The sequence below is a fragment of the Canariomyces notabilis genome (assembly GCF_033297395.1).
Source record: "Canariomyces notabilis strain CBS 508.74 unplaced genomic scaffold N656scaffold_11, whole genome shotgun sequence".
Classification (NCBI taxonomy): Eukaryota; Fungi; Ascomycota; class Sordariomycetes; order Sordariales; family Chaetomiaceae; genus Canariomyces; species Canariomyces notabilis.
The window spans coordinates 567,686-584,233 of record NW_027041833.1 but is presented as its reverse complement, the minus strand read 5'-3'; the positions used below and the strand labels follow the sequence as shown (position 1 = coordinate 584,233).

Below are 16,548 nucleotides of genomic sequence, written 5' to 3'. Positions count from 1 at the left end.
AGGGCCGCCACTTGTCCTAAGCTACTAATAAACCACCCGAAATCGCCCTTTCTTCGGCTGAGGGTAAAAGCTCAATCATAGCCTCGCACTGCAATATGCAATGCCTGCATCATCGACAACTGCTAAAGTATACATATTGCCAGATGATCTAAGGCTCTATCCTCCCGTCGTCAACCGCTCTCCGGTAGGCGCCTCGCTCCATGTCATTTGGAAGATCTGCCACTCTAAGATTCTTCAGTGGAAGATCACCAGTTTCACAACCACTCCCGACTAGCTCTGTTTTCGACATCGTCACCTTCTCGAGGCGTTTTCCTCTGACTAGATGCCACAACCAAGCGCCGTGGACGACATCGTGCCCACCGTCTTTCCGGATCCAAACATTCCCCAGAAATGTCGTCAATATCATTGCTGCCCACATGAGCGGAATCATTGCAATGAACGCCCATACTATTCCCGTCTTTGGGTCATCATGTTTCGGCCCGCTTCTGTTGTTGAACACGGTGGACATGATCGTCAATGCGATTGTACCGCCGAATGGGACCGCAAAAGAGACGAGGCAGGAAATAGGCGCCGTCATTGAGGGAAAATATGCCAGGCCGTGGAGTGATCCGGGATTGGTGTTCATGCCGACCCCGTAGCCGGCGAGCGCCATCATGCCGTATATGAGGGGCGTATTGTCGGATTGGCACGCCCATGGCAGCACTGTGATCCCGACGGCAGAGGTAACGCTTCCAAGGAGCAGGGCTGGAAGGGTTTGTCGCGGCCAGACATTGATGAAGAACATGGCCATATATACGCCAACTGCAGGAACAGTCAGTACATGGTGGTTTGGAGATCTGTCCCGATAACTTACCGCCCAATCCGGGCAAGAAGAACAGCAGTCCTACACCCGCCCTGCTCGCACTATGGCCCTGCACCAGCGTGAAGTACAGGTCCATGAAGTACATGACCGAGTACATGGCCACGCCGTTGGCAAAGTTGATCAGAAACAGCAATCCGATATCCCTCTGCATGAGCAGCTCCCAGGGCATCATGGCCTTCTGCATTGGGAAGACCCTCGCCATCAATCTCCCGGGGACCATGGCCCACTCATACACTAGCCACGCAACCGTCAAGACGCCCCCAACGACCAGTGATACCAGCACGGCAGTTGAGTCCCACGGAAACTCGGCGCCGGCCCATGTAAACGCCAGCACCAACAACCCCAGGCCCCACAGAAACAACAGCTGACCGCCGTAGTCGATTGTCCCTAACCTCGCGAAGAATCTCCCCTTTCTGGTCGTTCCCTGAACCCCTCTCCCAAGCAGCACTTCATCCACGTCCTGCGCGGGCACCAACTCGCCCCGCAACAGCCAGAACAGGACGCCGATCCCAACGACTCCGACGGGGAGATTGATCGCAAAACACCACCTCCAGCTGGCCTGAGTAAGATACCCGCCCGCCACAGGCCCGATACTAAAGCTGACAGCGGAAAGAAGTGCAAACACCGTCCAATTCTTGGCATAATCCGCGAGCGAGACACGATCAGCCAAGATAGTGCGGACGCAGATGTTGATCCCCGCAGCGCCGACGCCCTGGAGTGCTCGCCCAAGGAGCAAAAGGGGGAAAGCCGAGACCGGGGACGCGGTGCACAGCGCCGAGCCGACTAGGATGATGACGAGCGCCGTCTGCAGCGCGGCGTGGCGCCCAAACACGTCGGCCAGCTGGGCAAAGACGGGCAGGAACGCGGCCGACGTCAGGTTGAAGGCCGTGATGATCCAGTTGAGCTGGTGCAGCTGGCCGAAATCGTCGGCGATGAACTTGACGGCCGACGCGATGATGGTCGTGTCGAGCGCCTGCAGCGTGTACGGCGCAAACAGGCCCACGATGATCTTCCACCGGTACTTGCGGCGGCGGGTCTTTTCGGCGCGCTCTTCGGGTGTTTCTTTGCTGGGTTTGTTCAGGGGTTCTTGTGTGCTGTTGTTCGAGACGTCGGGGGTTGGGGTTCGGGTGGTTAGAGCCGTTGTATCGTGGAACGGTACTCCATTGTGTGCGTAAGGTTCGGAGTCCGCAGGCTGTCCTTGTTGCTCAGCTGCTCTTCGAGCTTGATAACCCCTGTACTGCTTTCTCGCGTACTTGAAGGCCGTATACATGGTGTTGGCCGTCTAGGCGACTGGAGGTCCCCGTCGCGGAATGGACCTGCAATGGTGTTTAGTAGTCACTTCTCAGTTATGAAGGGTGCACCTTGATACGACCTCCCAGGACCAGGTTAGACCTTGGTTAGACAGGACTGCTCACTTATATCTGCCATATCTGAGGTGCCTCCAATGCGCATCTCGTCAATTCTTGATACTCGCCTTTGCTAGGCCAGAAGGAGGCCGAGCAGTGTCCCAACCCCATGTGTCTTACACCAAGGATTCAGAGCCCCAGGGCTGCGAGTCTGTGACACGTTGAAAGAGACGCCATGATTGGTCAGAGAGGACGTCCCCCAACCCGACCCGCTTGCACTGTGGGGCCGATCTGGAAACCCGATCGGATTCCTCGCTTTCGGAGCTTGGCTTTTACCGGTAACCTCCCGGCAATGTTAGCGCCAAGGATCGCCAATCGAATCTCGCCACTTTTACGAAGAGAACGTACATACCTACATTGCACGAATACATAAGGTAAGCAGCTGCCTGCTAATCGGGCCCAGCCACAAACCGTTTCGTCATGCTATGCTGTTTGCTCCAGGCGAAACCGACGGATCCGAGGGCTCGCATTCTGTCTCGATGCTACCAAAATCACAACATAAGTTAGGAAATCCAACCTGGGATCAAACAGCTGATATCCGCATCTAAACCAAACGCCTCTCCGTACCTCCAAGCGAGCATATCTATCGTCAGTGGGAGGGGGTTGCTAGGATTAGGAAATACAAATGAACATGGTCATAAGATAGAAATCATTACACAGGTGAGCTTGTATTCTTGGCCAGTCCCACAGCGTCAAATGACTTGAAGATACTTCTAGCACTGATACTTGAGCAAACCGCCATGCAAGATCAACCTAGGAAGCAAGCCCCGCGTATCATGTAGACTCCTTGTCATCCCTGGTGACACCGGCAACGGCATCCTGAGCCCCTTTGATAGCCGTGTTCGCAGCCCCCGCAACGCCCTCGGCCGCGTTCCGCAGGGCCAGTTTGGCGCCCGACTTCTCACGTTTCCCCTCATCCGCATCGCTGATGCGAGTCAGCTCCGTGACGAAGCTCTGCCCCCACCACGCGCTCGTGTACTTGAAGACGTAACGCTCCAGCTTGCGGAAGTTTGCCTCACGCTGCTCGGGCGACATGGTGACGGCGTCGTGGATGGCGTTGGCCAGCTCCTCGGTGTTCCACGGATTGACGATGAGACTGCCGTTGAGGCTCTGCGCGGCACCCGTGAACTCGGAAAGTATCATGACACCGTGACGCTCACGCTGTGTCGCAATGTATTCGTACGAGACGAGATTCATGCCGTCGCGCGTCGAACTGACCAGGCAGATGTCGCTGACGGCGTAGAGGGCCGTCAGCTCGTCGAAGTTGACGGACTGGTGGAGGAAGTGGATTGGCATAAATTCGATGGTGCCAAACTTGCCGTTGATACGGCCTACCAGCTCGTTGACGACAGCGCGTAGGTTCTGGTACTCCTCAACATCTTGCCGGCTAGGGACGGCGACCTGTACAAGCACAATCTTTCCGATCCATTCCGGATGTTCGGTGAGGAAGACCTCGAGAGCGTGAAGCTTTTGGGGAACACCCTTGATGTAATCAAGTCGATCGACGCCAACGATCAGCTTGACCCCTTCGAACTTGCGTTTGAGGGCAGCAATTCGGTTTTGGACATTCGGCTTCTTCAGCCCCTCGACGAACTTCTCCGGATCAATGCCGATTGGGAAGGCGCCGACAGTAACGAACCTACCATTCCAATCAACGCCGTTCGGAGTCGTCGCGGTCGAGCTGTTGCAGCAGTCAGTTTCAAGTTCCGGTGCAGGCCGGTGTGTACTAACAGTATTCTTGAGCAACTGCTTAGGAAATGTCTTGCATAGTCGTAGGTGTGGAAGCCAATCAGATCGCATTCCAGAACGCCCAGCAGGAGCTGCTCTCTAACGGGCAAGATGCGATAGATCTCACTGCTGGGGAAGGGCGTATGCAGGAAGAAGCCAATCTTGACATTCTTCTTTGAACTGCCAATCTCCTCGCGCAGCATCTGTGGCAGTAGCATGAGATGATAATCGTGGACCCAGATGAGATCGCCATCTTGCACGTCCTTTATTACAGTCTTGGCAAAGAGCCGGTTCACCTCGCGGTACGCCGCCCATGCGGACTCGTCGAACGTGATTTCGCCGGGGTGGTAGTGGAACAGGGGCCATAGAATGGAGTCTGATAGAAGAGGCATTGTTAGAAGGTATGCCCTTTGGTGGAGGCAGGGAGATGTGAACTCACTTGCAAACCCGTTGTAGTGACGATCGGCCAGGTCATCGTCAACGAACACAGGAATGGCATTGTACTTTTCCTTCAGTTGCTGTCTCATCGGGCCCGCCTCGGCCTCAGGAACCTCCAGACCCGGCCAGCCGTACCATTGAAAGCTTGTGGTTTTGGAGAGGCCACTGAGCCCAGTGACGAGGCCGCCCGACGACATGGAGAACGTATACTGGCCATCTTCGGAGCGTTTGATGGTGATGGGCAAACGGTTGGATATCAATAGTAACCTGCCTGGAGAGCCGGCCTGGCTCCCGACAGCACCGGGCATTGTGATTAGTGGTTGCGGCGAACACGAAGCTGAAAATGACGAAGTAGCAGCGCCCAGAGTTCGGCGCTAGAAGTGCCGGTTGCACAATAAGACGTTGGCGGGACTATGTTGTCGCGCGCAGTTGGTGATAGCAAGATTGGGGCAAGGTTGGCTCGGCGTATTTGATGCTGCTGGCTGTAAGTTTTCGGGCGATTGGGTGCAAGGAGTTCGATCGCGGTAGTGGTGACGTGATGGCCTTGCCGGAGAGTGGGCGGGTAAGCTTACAAGTAGGCGGGGCAGCAGCACCCAGCGGCCCAGGGCGGGGTAGGTAGCAGGTGTTAGTGAAACGAATGGAAAACCGCGGCTGCTCCTTGAAGTAACTCAAGGCAACTTTCAGGGATGCTCAACAGAGGTTCTACCTGGGAACCTTATAGTAGAGAGAGTTGGCTAGAAAGAATGCTTGTGAAGGTCTCTTTTAAAATTGTTCGAAAGCAAAGGTCGAGAGATGGAAGCTGTTCTTCGGCCCTGTTTAACGACGTAATTTGAGCAAGGATGTTGGATTCGGGGAGGATTGTTCTCCATGCCAGGTCTTGGCGAACTTTAGCGATAAATTCCCGGGGCCTCAACATCAAAGACCTTGCTGTCAAGATCGTTTCTGTTCGTTTGCTCTTTTCTCTTCTTATTTTCCATTCGACGTATTTACAACCTCCATCCCTCTCTTACTATCATCTTCAGTAGGTATCTTGTGTTTCGTGCCAGAGCCCATTGTACAATGGTTTGTGATCCACTTTGTAAGGTTGTAACCAACCCCACAACACTTTCCAGGCCCACCTGAATCGAAATCTGTATCGAGGCAAAGATGCAAATGGAGCGCAACTGAACTGCATGAGCGAATTATTGTGCAGCAACTGGCTTTTTCTGAGTATTCGTACCCGGTAGATTTGCCCTCTTTACTCTCTTTGACAGTACCCATCGACCACATGCTCTTTTCACCCGCAGCCAGCGCCGCAAACAATGGGCGCTACCGCGCTTGCCGTGTCGGTTGACGTGGTGGTACTGAAACGGTGAAACCATCCCATGAGCCGTTTTTCTGTCTCTTGATCATTCTGCGGCATAAGTTTAGCCGTCGAGTTCGGTAACAATGCAGGAATCTTCCCAGTCCAATCAACCAGGCACAAGCCCACCTTGTTGGATTGATAGTTTGATACCTGCCGCTGTCCGGGCCGAACAGCCTTACCAGATGGTTGCTCTCAGCCCCACTGCAGAAACAAACGGAACCCGTTATCGATGGGCCCATTCGTTACTGTCATCGGTGTCACTCTGAATCTTGGATAGAATATTCATTTACTTGGGAGCAAGCGCCTAGAGGTAATGCTCCCAGAACCTCAAAGCATTCCATAGCCCATACCATTAGTCCCGGAAACTCCGCTGGCCCCTGGGCGATACATAAGCATACATATACGTATTGTATTGTATTGTTTGTACAGTACGGTACAGTACTGTATTGTACTACGGAGGTACAGTACAGTACAGTACTCCTAGTCGGTTTCACCACTGCTCGCCTCACTAACAGATTGTTTGGCGTCCGTGACTCTTCTCTCCACCAATGCTGGGTTTAAATTCCCATTGCATGTCAACAACCTGACAATTTACTCAAGACGATCAAGACAATCGAGTTTCCAGCTCTTACTGCTAACCCTTGCACTTCATCTTGAGTCACCAGGTTATCCTCTAAGATTCCTCTTCCTCTTCCCCTGTCGGTACCTACCTGAGCTCCTGATGATCCGTGATCTCCTAGCAAGCGCCGGCCAGAAAAAGGCTGCAAGATACCGATATAAGTCGTCCTCCCTTCATATCTCCCGGCCTACAACTGGTCCTCTGGGTAGTTGAGGAACTTGGCGCCCTTAACCGTCAACGCGTGAGCCTTCAGAGGTCTTGCACAACACCACCGCATCGAGCGTTCACATGCTCGATCTTCAGCTTCTCTCAATCCTGCAATTCACATTGCTTATCGTATTTCGTTGGGTTTGATGAGGGCGATCCGCTATAGACGGGAATCAAAGATTTGAAAGTTTTGCAACCACTGAGAGAATGTCAGCATAAGGTAAACTGCACAAACCACCAGACATCCTCGTACTCGTATACGCAAGGTAGGTCCTATGACATCCATCGCTTTCGGTAAAAGCCATTCTGTTCCAGGGTCATCTACCTCCAGGTTCCAAAATGCAACCGCAAATGAAACCCCTTCAGCGCCCACGCAACTTCATACCCTGAACCTCTCCCACATCACGGTTAGCAAGATGACGCTCCTCAGCTTCAGTCCTAGCCAACTAGCCGCGCTCGGCTTCACATCGGTGAGGATCCCACCCCCTTTTCACTGCCCAGACGCAAATTCTAGCTCACACCTCTGCAGTTTGTCCTCTACGTCGCCGGCTATGTGCTGTACAACCTCTTCCTGCACCCTCTCCGGCGCTTCCCAGGCCCCCTCCTGATGCGCGCTACTCGGTGGGGATACGCGCTGCGGCAGATGGGCGGCACGCTGCCGTTTGACATGCTGGACCTGCACAAGCGGTACGGCCCCGTGGTGCGCGTGGCGCCTAACGAACTGGCCTTCTCGGACGCGCAGGCGTGGAGGGACATCATGGGCCACCGCGTCGGTGGTGGTGGCGAGGCCGGGGCCGAGATGGAGAAGTGGCCAAATTTTTACAGGCCCGTTGCCGACATGCCCACAGACATTGTCAATGCCGGCCGGGAGGAGCATGCGCTCCTGCGGAGGACAATGGCGCACGGGTTCAGCGACCGCAGTATGCGCGAGCAGCAGCCGCTGATCAAGAGTTACATTGATTTGTTGATCAGGAGGTTGAGGGAACATGGGGAAGGCGGGAAGAAGGCGGTGGACTTGGCGGCTTGGTACAACTTTACCACGTTCGACGTGATTGGGGATCTGGCGTTTGGGGAGAGGTGGGTTGTTTGTGGTTATGCGCGGGGATGGAAGGAATGCTGACACACAGCAGCTTTGGGTGTCTCGAGAACTCCGAGTACCATCCCTGGGTCAAGTCCATCTTCGCGGTTGCTCGCGGGGGCACCGTGTTCCAGAGCCTCGCCCATTATCCAATCTTGAAGAAACTGCTGCTGGCTGTTATCCCTAAGAAGTTCATTGAGGAGCGCAAGAAGCACATGAACATGTCACTGGCCAAGCTGCGCAGGCGCATGGAAGCTGGGAAGGATCGCGCTGACCTGATCGAGGGGTTGCTCAAACGGGCTGATGAATGGGTACTTGACCATCTTCCAGGGGCTCTGTGTTATCAACCTGACTGACGTTGAATAGGGGTTTAAGCTTGAGAAGCTGCAGGCCAACAGCGCTATTCTGGTTATTGGTGGATCTGAAACAACAGCCACGCTTCTGTCAGGAGTCACATTTCTCCTCTTGACAAACCCCGAAGCCCTAAAGAAGCTCACGGCCGAGATCCGTGGGGCGTTCAAGTCTGAGGACGAGATCGACTTTGCTACCGTCAGTACCCTGCCCTATCTTCTGGCTTGCTTGGAGGAAGCGCTGCGGATGTACCCCCCTGTGCCAATTGGGCTGCCCCGTGTTGTGCCGAAAGGTGGTGCAACTATTGCTGGGACCTACCTCCCGGAAAACGTGAGTTGATACAAACCTTGGCGTGAGAAGGCCATGATGGTTAACGAAACATGGCACAGACCGTAGTTGCAGTTCATCAGTGGGCGATGTATCACAACGACCAGCATTTCAAGGACCCCTTTGTTTTCCATCCAGAGCGATGGCTGGACAATCCAGCGTTTGCCAGCGATCACCGGGACGCGTTCCAACCTTTCCATCTTGGGCCACGAAACTGTCTAGGCAAGAATCTTGCCTACGTCGAGATGCGGCTTATTCTGGCTCGTGTCCTGTGGAACTTCGACTTACAAATCGCCGAGGACAGCTTGAACTGGATGAGCAAACAGCGCATCTATAATCTGTGGGAGAAGGGTCCATTGAACGTTTATTTGACGCCAGTTGTGAGGTAATTTGGAAGATGCAAATGTATTGCCGACTAGATTTGGACATGTCGCTTGTTAAGCTTGTAGTGAGAGCTTCAATGGGCTGTTATGACAAGATCGAAGAGCTTGGAAGTTTACAACCGTTTTAGATGCCGAGGGCGCGTCATCACAGCCTCTCAGAAATTGTGGAACAGCTGGCCAAGTTTCCGGAATATGTATAGACGCTGAGCTCAGAGATTTCTTGACCGAAGGATGGCGGAAGACTAGGGAGCATGAGCTACTAGTACTTCCGTCAACTTCAGAAGAATAGAAGAAGGCTCATTTGTGTCGAAAGAGTGCAGTCACATTTCGTTAACACAACGCCTCGATCATTGTCTTGGACGAACGCTAAGGAGCAAAAGAGCAGGATGTAAGGTTAAGGGGGTAAAAAGGGGTAAAAACATACAACACCAGGGATTCGCTGGTCGTCACCGACCCAACTACTAGTCTGGCGGTCAGTAGCTTGACTAAGAGAGAGCGGACGGGATCCCGTATTTTCTACTGCCTGTGGTCGTATGTACTTTGGCAGAGCGAGAATGTACGTATAAAAAGCAATAGGGAGTAAGGCACGTACAGGCCTCAGTGGCCACTGGGCTGGACGGTGTACAGTAATATGGAGGAGCAAACATCGCTCATCATCTCAAAACATATATTGCCACGCGTACTGGGTATCCAAAGATCATCATACCATCCCAAACATCTCCAATCGCCACCTGGCAAGTGCCTATATCCGAACAAAAAGCCAACTTGTAAGCATCCCAATAGCCATCACCGTAACGTCATTCACCCTCGCCACGCGGCGGCCGCCGTTCTGGCTCAAATTCAAATCCAAGGTCGAGCTCGTGGTCGTAACGCCGCTGGACACGACCTGGCCAGACGAGGCCAGGATCCTCTGCCCAGTCATATACTGAATGTTGTAAACGGGTGCCGTCGTCAAGGCCACGGGGTTGCCCAGCGCATGCGGGCACGTAGCCTGGTTCGCGGTAGGCCAATCCAGGGTGCAGACTTCGTCATAGCCCCAGCTGCAGATGGGATCGAGAATGTTGTAAAGAGCGTAGTTTCTGCCGACCCACGTGTCCTGCGCGAGACAGCTGGCAAGAAAGTTCATGCTGTTGGAAGCGCTCAGGGGCAGCTTGCCGTCCGAGGTGTGGATCAGGTCAGCGCAGGCGGAGGCATCCACGTCCTGGTATTCCATGGCTATCGCACCGCCCGTCGTCGGCTTCTCGGTTGCAGAGTAGCCCGTGACCAGGTAGTTCCAGGCATCATAGCTGACGTCGTGGGCGCCCTCGGACTGGTCGATGCGCAGCAGGTGAACGGTCCGTCCCTCGTAACTCAACGAAACGCAAATGTTGTTGCAGTCCACGGAGCCCGGCCAGTACGCAATGCGGTTGGTGTCAACCTTGCAGCCGAGAACCCCTACTGAAGACGAGTAGCTCTCGTGTGGCGTCGCCCATACTGCCCCGCTTGCGGCGCGTGCTGTCGTGGCGGCGGCAGTTAGGGCGGAGAAGTGAGCGGCAAAGCGCATGGCGGATTTCAATATTTGTGGAATGCGCCCACAATCGCGAAGGGATGAATCGTCGCAAATCGCTAACGATCGGGGAAGGAGCGAGTAACTAATGAATGGCTAGGTCAAAAGCGAAGTTCGAGCTCTTAGAACGAAGGACATGGCACCATGGTGACGGAGCGCGATGCTGACACGGGTGGCCAGAGGCACGATTGAAAGGCGCGCTCGTTGACAGTTGAGCTGGCGAGGGAAAAAAGACCTGCGAGACCCCGTTTCAGCCTAGCGCCAGGTACCGAGACAGGTGGGGCACCATCATTGGCTGGATGTGCGAGACGACCTGCAGGAACAGCGCACAGGCACGGGATGCAAATCTGGGGTTTTGGGTTAGGGTCTCCCGTTGACTGAGGGGATTTCAAGAATCAAGCAAGCACCGATCGGCCAAAACTCCAAGGAAACCGACGACGAGGTGTACCGAATTACTATATCTCTTGCCATATTCCTAAATCAGCTCCCTAGGAACATTATCAGACTCTTCAGGCAACAATGGTGGCACAGTCACGACCTCGGTAGCGTTCATTCGCCCACCACGATAAGCATATGTAAACGTCCATCCCGAGCCTGCTGCACCGTGCTCGCCCTTCGAATTCACCACCACAATCCCGCTCGAGATCTTCGGGTACTTGCGCAGCATGCGCCTTACCGCATCCTCGGCCGCCTCTGTGGGACTCATGCCCCGCCTCAGGTTCTCCACGGCCTGGTAACACGGCAAGAAGCGCATCATGATGTCTCCGTCCCCGGTTGCCCCACATCCGCCGACATCCCCGTCGACGTAAGACCCACTCCCGACAATCGGCCCGTCTCCGACGCGGCCCGGCACCTTGAACGACGCGCCGTTGGTCGACGTGCCCGCCGCCATCCTCCCCGACGCGTGCACCACCACCATGGAGATGGTGTCATGCGACGCAGCCCCTTCATCGTCCGCAACAGACCTCGCCAACCGCAAATCGTCCACCGGCAGCGGGGTGTACGGTCCGCACGAAACGCTCGGGTCCGGGGTGACGTTGATGCGGTAGTTAGCCTGACAGCCAGCTCTCTTCCAAGCCTCACACCGGGCCCGGCTCTCCTCGGTCGACAAATCCTCCTCGACAAAGCCGTTCTCAACAGCGAAGCGCGTGGCCAGGTCGCCGACGAGCAGCGAGTGGCGCGTGTGCCGCATCACGGCGCGCGCCACGGCGATGGCGTCGCGCACGCGCCGCAGGCCCGCGACGGCGCCGCTCTTCATGGTCGTGCCGTCCATGATCATGGCGTCGAGCGTCGTCTCGCAGTTCTCGTCGGGCGACCCGCCGAACCCGACCGTCGTGTCGCACTGCCGGCGCTCGCATGTGGAGCAGCCAATCTCGACGGCGTCGAGGGCCGAGGTGGAGTCGTTGTTGATCAGCGCCAGGTACGCGGCGTCGGTGGCGGCCGTGAACGGGCCTCCCCACGTGTTGACGACGATTGGCAAGCCGGGAACGGGGTCCGAGCAGGGCTTGGCTTGTGTGGGGTTGGTGAGCAGCAAGAGCCCGGTCGCGATGACGGCGGTAGGGCGTGTCATGGTGATAGAGTTGGTGGAATCGGAATTGGTGGAATGCAAAGAGTAAATTCTTAGGAGGAAATGAAGTGATATACATATCAACCTCGTCCTTGCTATTTACAATAGGCATGGATCCGTAGAGTAGGGAGCAACGTGAAGATCCTGTACCGGTTGTTATCGCGGAATGGCCCGAACGGGAAGGTCAACCCCAACCCTGACTCGTCACTCGGCGGGTGCCGATTATCGATATGCCAGTGGCCAGTTCATCACTTACACGCGATACGGAATCCGGAACAGAGGGATAGAACAGTCCGTTGCCGCTGCTTGTCGTTTCTACGACGCTGAAATTACACACTAAGTGCGCTGTCATACCACGCTGTCCGCCTGCCTCGTAACGGGCCCCTGACCATCCGCCTTTACTCCTCTTCTGGGATCCATTTCCCTGTGCCATGATGCTGGTGTGGCACCGACGGGGCACTGCCATGTCCGCAACGTGCCAGCACGTGCTCAGGATCAGCTGGTTCCTCTCTGCTCGACGATAAGCTATCCTCCTTAATCGGGTCAACTGCGTCATCGAGTCTATTGAGCACCCAGTCCGTGACTCCGAACATTCGATGGTGAAACCCAGGCCAACGCTGGCCTCCAAACATATACTCAACAATCCTCCCCAAGGCCTGGATATCGCCTTCTCTCGTTCCGCGCTTGTCCTCGTCCGCCTATGAACCAGCACAGTCGCCGCCGACGTCAACAATCCAAGCATCGTCATGTTTGTCTATCATCACATTGGAAGGCCTTGCATCTCCCCAGATGATGCCGGCTTCGTGGAGCTCCGAAACTGTGTCCCGAAGCTGGTTCGCCCAGCGGAGTTTGAATGTCTTCGGCAGTAGCCTGTCGCGCAGGCGGTCCTCAAGAAGACCGCTGCCGGTATGGTCAACGTAGGTGAGCAGTAGGCCCGCGGCTTGGATGCGCATGTCAACTGTATCATCTGAGCCGCCACCTCTGCTCGACTCGCTGGACCCTCGGCCTTCCATCATACCTGCCGCGCCCCCAACTACGCCAAGAAGACGAACGACATATGTTTCCGGGCCCAGCTTGGACTGACAAATTCGCAGGTGTGCCCGCAAGCTCGACAAAAAGCTTGCACTGCGGTCCTTGGCGTCTGCATGTGCTATTCCCTTGAAGAAACATACGGATCTCTGGCCCGAGCCATCCAAATCGACCAGCACCCGGGAAGGGGCATAGATGCAGTTAAGCGCCTCCTTGCTATTCGCAAAATAAGCCTCAATCGATGACGGATCAAAAAATCCCACGGAAGAATCGTGAAGCTCCTGCACAAGGGACTCGGACAGCGTACGCAGTGGTGTGCGGTAGAACTGCGTGTCCGCGACTTTGATAGGTATGGGCTCATCGTCCCACGCTTCAAGCCTGAGGCTATGCCTCTCGGGGAAGAGATATTGTGAGAGAAGCGGTTGCGGCTCCCCAGCGTCGATATTTTCCGGCTCAAAACATGGGAGGTTGTCCTGGGCCAGTTCGTAGATCAGAGGAGTGAATTGCCACATGAGCCAGTAGATGTACTCCCGTCGGTCGTCCGCGCGAGTCCTCTGATCTTCTGATGAGCCCGAGCCGTCCTCTGAGTTGGCTCTCATCGCATCATAAAACACGCGGAAGCGGGATTCGATGGATGGTGAGCGGAAGAAATAGGAGGCAGATAATTCAATGTCAAAGATCTTCCCGTTGCAGCGGATAACCTGGACGATTTTGTCGGTAGCCGGGTAGTAGTGGGTGATCAGAGCAGATGCCAGCTTCCCGTCGTTCTCGTTCATATGCCCAGTCCTGCCAGGATGGATGTTTGGGATCGTCCGAGTCAAAGGAAATGCCATGACGGTCTGAAACCGATGAAGAATCGATGTAGTAGCAAGATTATTGATCAATAAGACTTGATAAATGAGGGTAGGCGATGCTCTTGATTTAGGTAAAGATAGGAAGGTTGGCGGGAGAAATTGTTGCCAGAGATGGTGTTGCAGGGAAACCTAAGGTGAACTGAGTCTGATGGGACAGGAGACGGGAGACAGGGAAGATGACCCGAAGGCTCATTGAGCAACGACACGGGCAGGAACATCCTGATGGCAAGCGGCACCCTACTCCTGTCTGGGTAGTAGTGGCTTGCTGCGAATACTGCACGCTCGACTGGTCAATAGGGGAAAGGACTACCCGGCATCAGCCCAGGAATGGAAAGGTAGGTAATCCACTCGTGTCTCTTATCCAGGTGAGCAACCGACCTCGACTCCTTGAGTGTCCATGTTGCCTGCTTCTAGCCACGGAACATCAGGTACTAAGAGTAAAGACTGAGTCCCACCATTTTTGTAGAGAGGCACAATCCGGCCTCACCTCTCACCCCAACTCCCGAGAATATTGGGGTCTCCTTCGGTTTGCCCAGGAAGTGAAATTACCACGGACCCACGGTTGGAAACCATTTGACAAGACCCGTGACTTCTTGTCCTGGTGTGGGAGACGTATATCACTCGCACCGCCGGCGAGCGTTTGTGAGAGAGGGTCAGATGGTTGGAAAAGTCAGTCAATCCAATTCATGTCCAAGCGACCAGCCAAACACTTCCATTGTGCTCCGTTGCGGGCAGTTCAACGGCCCGCCTGTCAGTGTGGACTGTGTGGAGCCAACGGGTAGGTATCTAAGAGGCGCACGGCCCGCTTAATCCAGCGGCCTGCAGCCTGACGGATCCACTCAAGTTCACCCCATTGAATCTTGATCCGCGGCCCCGCCATCACTTCGCGTCGAGGCGTGTCGCGCCGTATTCGACGATCCAGACCAGAAACAGGATGCGAAATAGTCTGGTGTATTTGGTGTCTCCAAACTCGCCTGGTTGTATTTTTACTCCTAAATCCCTCAATCCAGTCATTGACGTCCGATTCACTCTTGGCTACCATGCCGCGCAAACCTGCAGACGACGCGATCACGGCTGAATTGGCCAGTGTGGTACGCGATGTCTACAACGGTCCAGAAAGCGACCAATTGACGGTCAATTATGCGCGCCAGCTTGTCGAAAAGAAACTCAAGCTCGGAGAAGGGTTTCTGAAGGAGGGAGATTGGAAGGCGAAAAGCAAACAGATAATTCTAGACAGTCTGGTAAGTGCCGGCGGAAACTGTCGGCTTTCGGCGCGATATTCGCTGACCGCGTATGTGCCAGGCCGAGCTTGAAGGGGATGAAGCCAAGCCCTCCAGCACGTCGGCACCTACGCCCAAGGTGGAGCCCAAGCCCACCAAACAAGGGAGCAAGCCCGAGCCGCAGAAGGGCAAGGGGAAGAACAAGAAGCAGCCACAGAAAGAGCCAACACCGGCAACCGAATCCGAGGCCAGTGACGTCGATGACGCCGTAGATGAATCCGAACGGCCGGTCAAGAAGCGCAGACTGGGGAAGGGAACAAGGAAAAACAAGGTCATCTCCGACGGCGAAGATGGCGCAGCGTCTGATCTCAGCGAGGACGAGAGGCATTCCCATTCTTCAGAGCCACCCTCCAAACCGCCGCCAAAAAGGCTGAACGAAACCGAGAGCGACCTGTCCGACGTACCCGACGAGACCCCAAAAGCCATCGACGAAGAAAGCGAGCTATCCGAGGTCATCGACGAGTGGCCAAAGCAGCGGAAGCAGAAGTCCAAAAGCAAAGCGCCCCCTAAACCCAAAGCCAAGCCCCCAACACCCGACGACAACGACTCCTCAAGCGAGCTGTCCTCAGTTATTGACGACCCCCCGCCACCTCCAAAACGCAAACGCAAGTCCAAAGACGGCTCAGCATCCTCAGGACCAGCCAAAGGCAAAAGCGCCAAGTCGTCCACGGGCACGGCGGACCTGTCCCCAGACGAAGCCCAAATCAAGCTCCTGCAGAGCCAGCTCGCAAAGTGCGGCGTCCGCAAGGTGTGGGCGTTTGAGTTCAAGAAGCGCGGCGACGACACGCCCAAGGCCAAGATCAAGCGTCTGAAGGAGGCGCTCGCCGACGTGGGCATGACGGGCCGCTTCTCCGAGGCCAAGGCGCGCGAGATCAAGGAGATGCGCGAGCTGCAGGCCGACTTGAACGAGGTGATGGAAGGGGAGAAGAGTTGGGGGGTTGAGAGTGGCAGGGGGAGGGGAGCAAAGACGAGGTTGGCGGGGTCGAAGAAGAAGACTTTGAAGGGGGTTGGGAAAGATGATGGCGATGAGGATAAGGAGGGGAAAGACCGGAATGAAGGGAAAAGTGACGGAAGTGATGATGAGGATGGAGGGAAGCCTGTGGTTCGCGGGAAAGGGCTTGCAAAGCGGAGAGCGGATCTGGCATTTTTGGACGATGAAAGTGAGTCGGAGTGACGGAGTTGTCTGTTCGAGTCTGGACTCGGTCCGATACCAGGTGTCAGAGAGCGCTCCGATTCGCTTTGGAGGAATGCGGTCAACAACCGTAATAGGTGGATGGTCTTATATGAGATGTGTATGAGGCATGGCCGGTTAACGACACCAACTGTGCAAGGGCGCATAAGGTAGCTAGGATCGCTGGATTAGCACAACTTCAGTAACCCACTCGGCGCAATCCAGAACGCCAACACATTAGCAGACTAGGAACCCTAATAGAAATCATCATGTTCTATTCATTTTCCCATCCTCATCCCCCAGCATTCAGCCTACCAAAGCAACCACTAAGTAAACCCTCCCTTAACCCAATCCAAT

The 16,548-nt window shown here is 55.1% G+C and overlaps 8 protein-coding genes across 8 annotated transcripts; 3 read left to right on the top strand and 5 right to left on the bottom strand.

The window, feature by feature from the left end:
- Window positions 1–97: 97 nt before the first annotated feature.
- On the bottom strand, window positions 98–2,132 carry N656DRAFT_731891 (MFS general substrate transporter; the record flags this gene model as incomplete). The annotated part of the gene is made up of 2 exons (XM_064812657.1): window positions 98–801; window positions 854–2,132. 2 exons carry the CDS (start codon window positions 2,130–2,132, stop codon window positions 149–151), a joined length of 1,932 nt encoding a protein of 643 aa, XP_064670112.1. The 3' UTR covers window positions 98–148.
- Window positions 2,133–2,704: 572 nt separating this feature from the next.
- On the bottom strand, window positions 2,705–4,945 carry N656DRAFT_779412 (glycosyltransferase family 20 protein). The gene is made up of 3 exons (XM_064815186.1): window positions 4,436–4,945; window positions 4,000–4,372; window positions 2,705–3,949 (listed from the first exon to the last, which is right to left on the bottom strand). The coding sequence occupies exons 1-3, from the start codon at window positions 4,740–4,742 to the stop codon at window positions 3,043–3,045; spliced, it is 1,587 nt and encodes a 528-aa protein (XP_064670111.1). The 5' UTR covers window positions 4,743–4,945; the 3' UTR covers window positions 2,705–3,042.
- A 2,076-nt stretch (window positions 4,946–7,021) lies between these two features.
- Window positions 7,022–8,750, top strand: N656DRAFT_709482 (cytochrome P450; the record flags this gene model as incomplete). The annotated part of the gene is made up of 5 exons (XM_064811597.1): window positions 7,022–7,075; window positions 7,135–7,682; window positions 7,736–7,994; window positions 8,050–8,364; window positions 8,424–8,750. 5 exons carry the CDS (start codon window positions 7,022–7,024, stop codon window positions 8,748–8,750), a joined length of 1,503 nt encoding a protein of 500 aa, XP_064670110.1.
- Window positions 8,751–9,241: 491 nt separating this feature from the next.
- Window positions 9,242–10,534, bottom strand: N656DRAFT_779407 (uncharacterized protein). Its single transcript, XM_064815185.1, has one exon. It carries the CDS (start codon window positions 10,285–10,287, stop codon window positions 9,487–9,489), a length of 801 nt encoding a protein of 266 aa, XP_064670109.1. The 5' UTR covers window positions 10,288–10,534; the 3' UTR covers window positions 9,242–9,486.
- A 201-nt stretch (window positions 10,535–10,735) lies between these two features.
- N656DRAFT_779406 (uncharacterized protein) lies at window positions 10,736–11,985 on the bottom strand. The gene has a single exon (XM_064815184.1). The coding sequence runs from the start codon at window positions 11,858–11,860 to the stop codon at window positions 10,766–10,768; it is 1,095 nt and encodes a 364-aa protein (XP_064670108.1). The 5' UTR covers window positions 11,861–11,985; the 3' UTR covers window positions 10,736–10,765.
- A 570-nt stretch (window positions 11,986–12,555) lies between these two features.
- On the bottom strand, window positions 12,556–13,719 carry N656DRAFT_789681 (uncharacterized protein; the record flags this gene model as incomplete). The annotated part of the gene is made up of 2 exons (XM_064816809.1): window positions 12,556–12,815; window positions 12,876–13,719. 2 exons carry the CDS (start codon window positions 13,717–13,719, stop codon window positions 12,556–12,558), a joined length of 1,104 nt encoding a protein of 367 aa, XP_064670107.1.
- A 99-nt stretch (window positions 13,720–13,818) lies between these two features.
- Window positions 13,819–14,715, top strand: N656DRAFT_94561 (uncharacterized protein). Its single transcript, XM_064819411.1, has one exon. The coding sequence runs from the start codon at window positions 13,917–13,919 to the stop codon at window positions 14,520–14,522; it is 606 nt and encodes a 201-aa protein (XP_064670106.1). The 5' UTR covers window positions 13,819–13,916; the 3' UTR covers window positions 14,523–14,715.
- On the top strand, window positions 14,574–16,466 carry N656DRAFT_845292 (uncharacterized protein). The gene is made up of 2 exons (XM_064819191.1): window positions 14,574–14,981; window positions 15,043–16,466. Exons 1-2 carry the CDS (start codon window positions 14,781–14,783, stop codon window positions 16,192–16,194), a joined length of 1,353 nt encoding a protein of 450 aa, XP_064670105.1. The 5' UTR covers window positions 14,574–14,780; the 3' UTR covers window positions 16,195–16,466.
- The last annotated feature ends 82 nt before the right edge of the window (window positions 16,467–16,548 follow it).

Excerpts from the sequence above, each read along its gene's own strand:
- N656DRAFT_779412 (XM_064815186.1), bottom strand. The coding sequence starts at position 4,742 with ATGCCCGGTGCTGTCGGGAGCCAGGCCGGCTCTCCAGGCAGGTTACTA. Across the intron at positions 4,373-4,435 it reads TCACTACAACGGGTTTGCAA|ACTCCATTCTATGGCCCCTG; the intron begins GTGAGTTCACAT and ends CTCTTCTATCAG. Across the intron at positions 3,950-3,999 it reads AGCAGTTGCTCAAGAATACT|CTCGACCGCGACGACTCCGA; the intron begins GTTAGTACACAC and ends CTGCTGCAACAG.
- N656DRAFT_779407 (XM_064815185.1), bottom strand. The coding sequence starts at position 10,287 with ATGCGCTTTGCCGCTCACTTCTCCGCCCTAACTGCCGCCGCCACGACA.
- N656DRAFT_779406 (XM_064815184.1), bottom strand. The coding sequence starts at position 11,860 with ATGACACGCCCTACCGCCGTCATCGCGACCGGGCTCTTGCTGCTCACC.
- N656DRAFT_94561 (XM_064819411.1), top strand. The coding sequence starts at position 13,917 with ATGACCCGAAGGCTCATTGAGCAACGACACGGGCAGGAACATCCTGAT.
- N656DRAFT_845292 (XM_064819191.1), top strand. The coding sequence starts at position 14,781 with ATGCCGCGCAAACCTGCAGACGACGCGATCACGGCTGAATTGGCCAGT. Across the intron at positions 14,982-15,042 it reads AGATAATTCTAGACAGTCTG|GCCGAGCTTGAAGGGGATGA; the intron begins GTAAGTGCCGGC and ends CGTATGTGCCAG.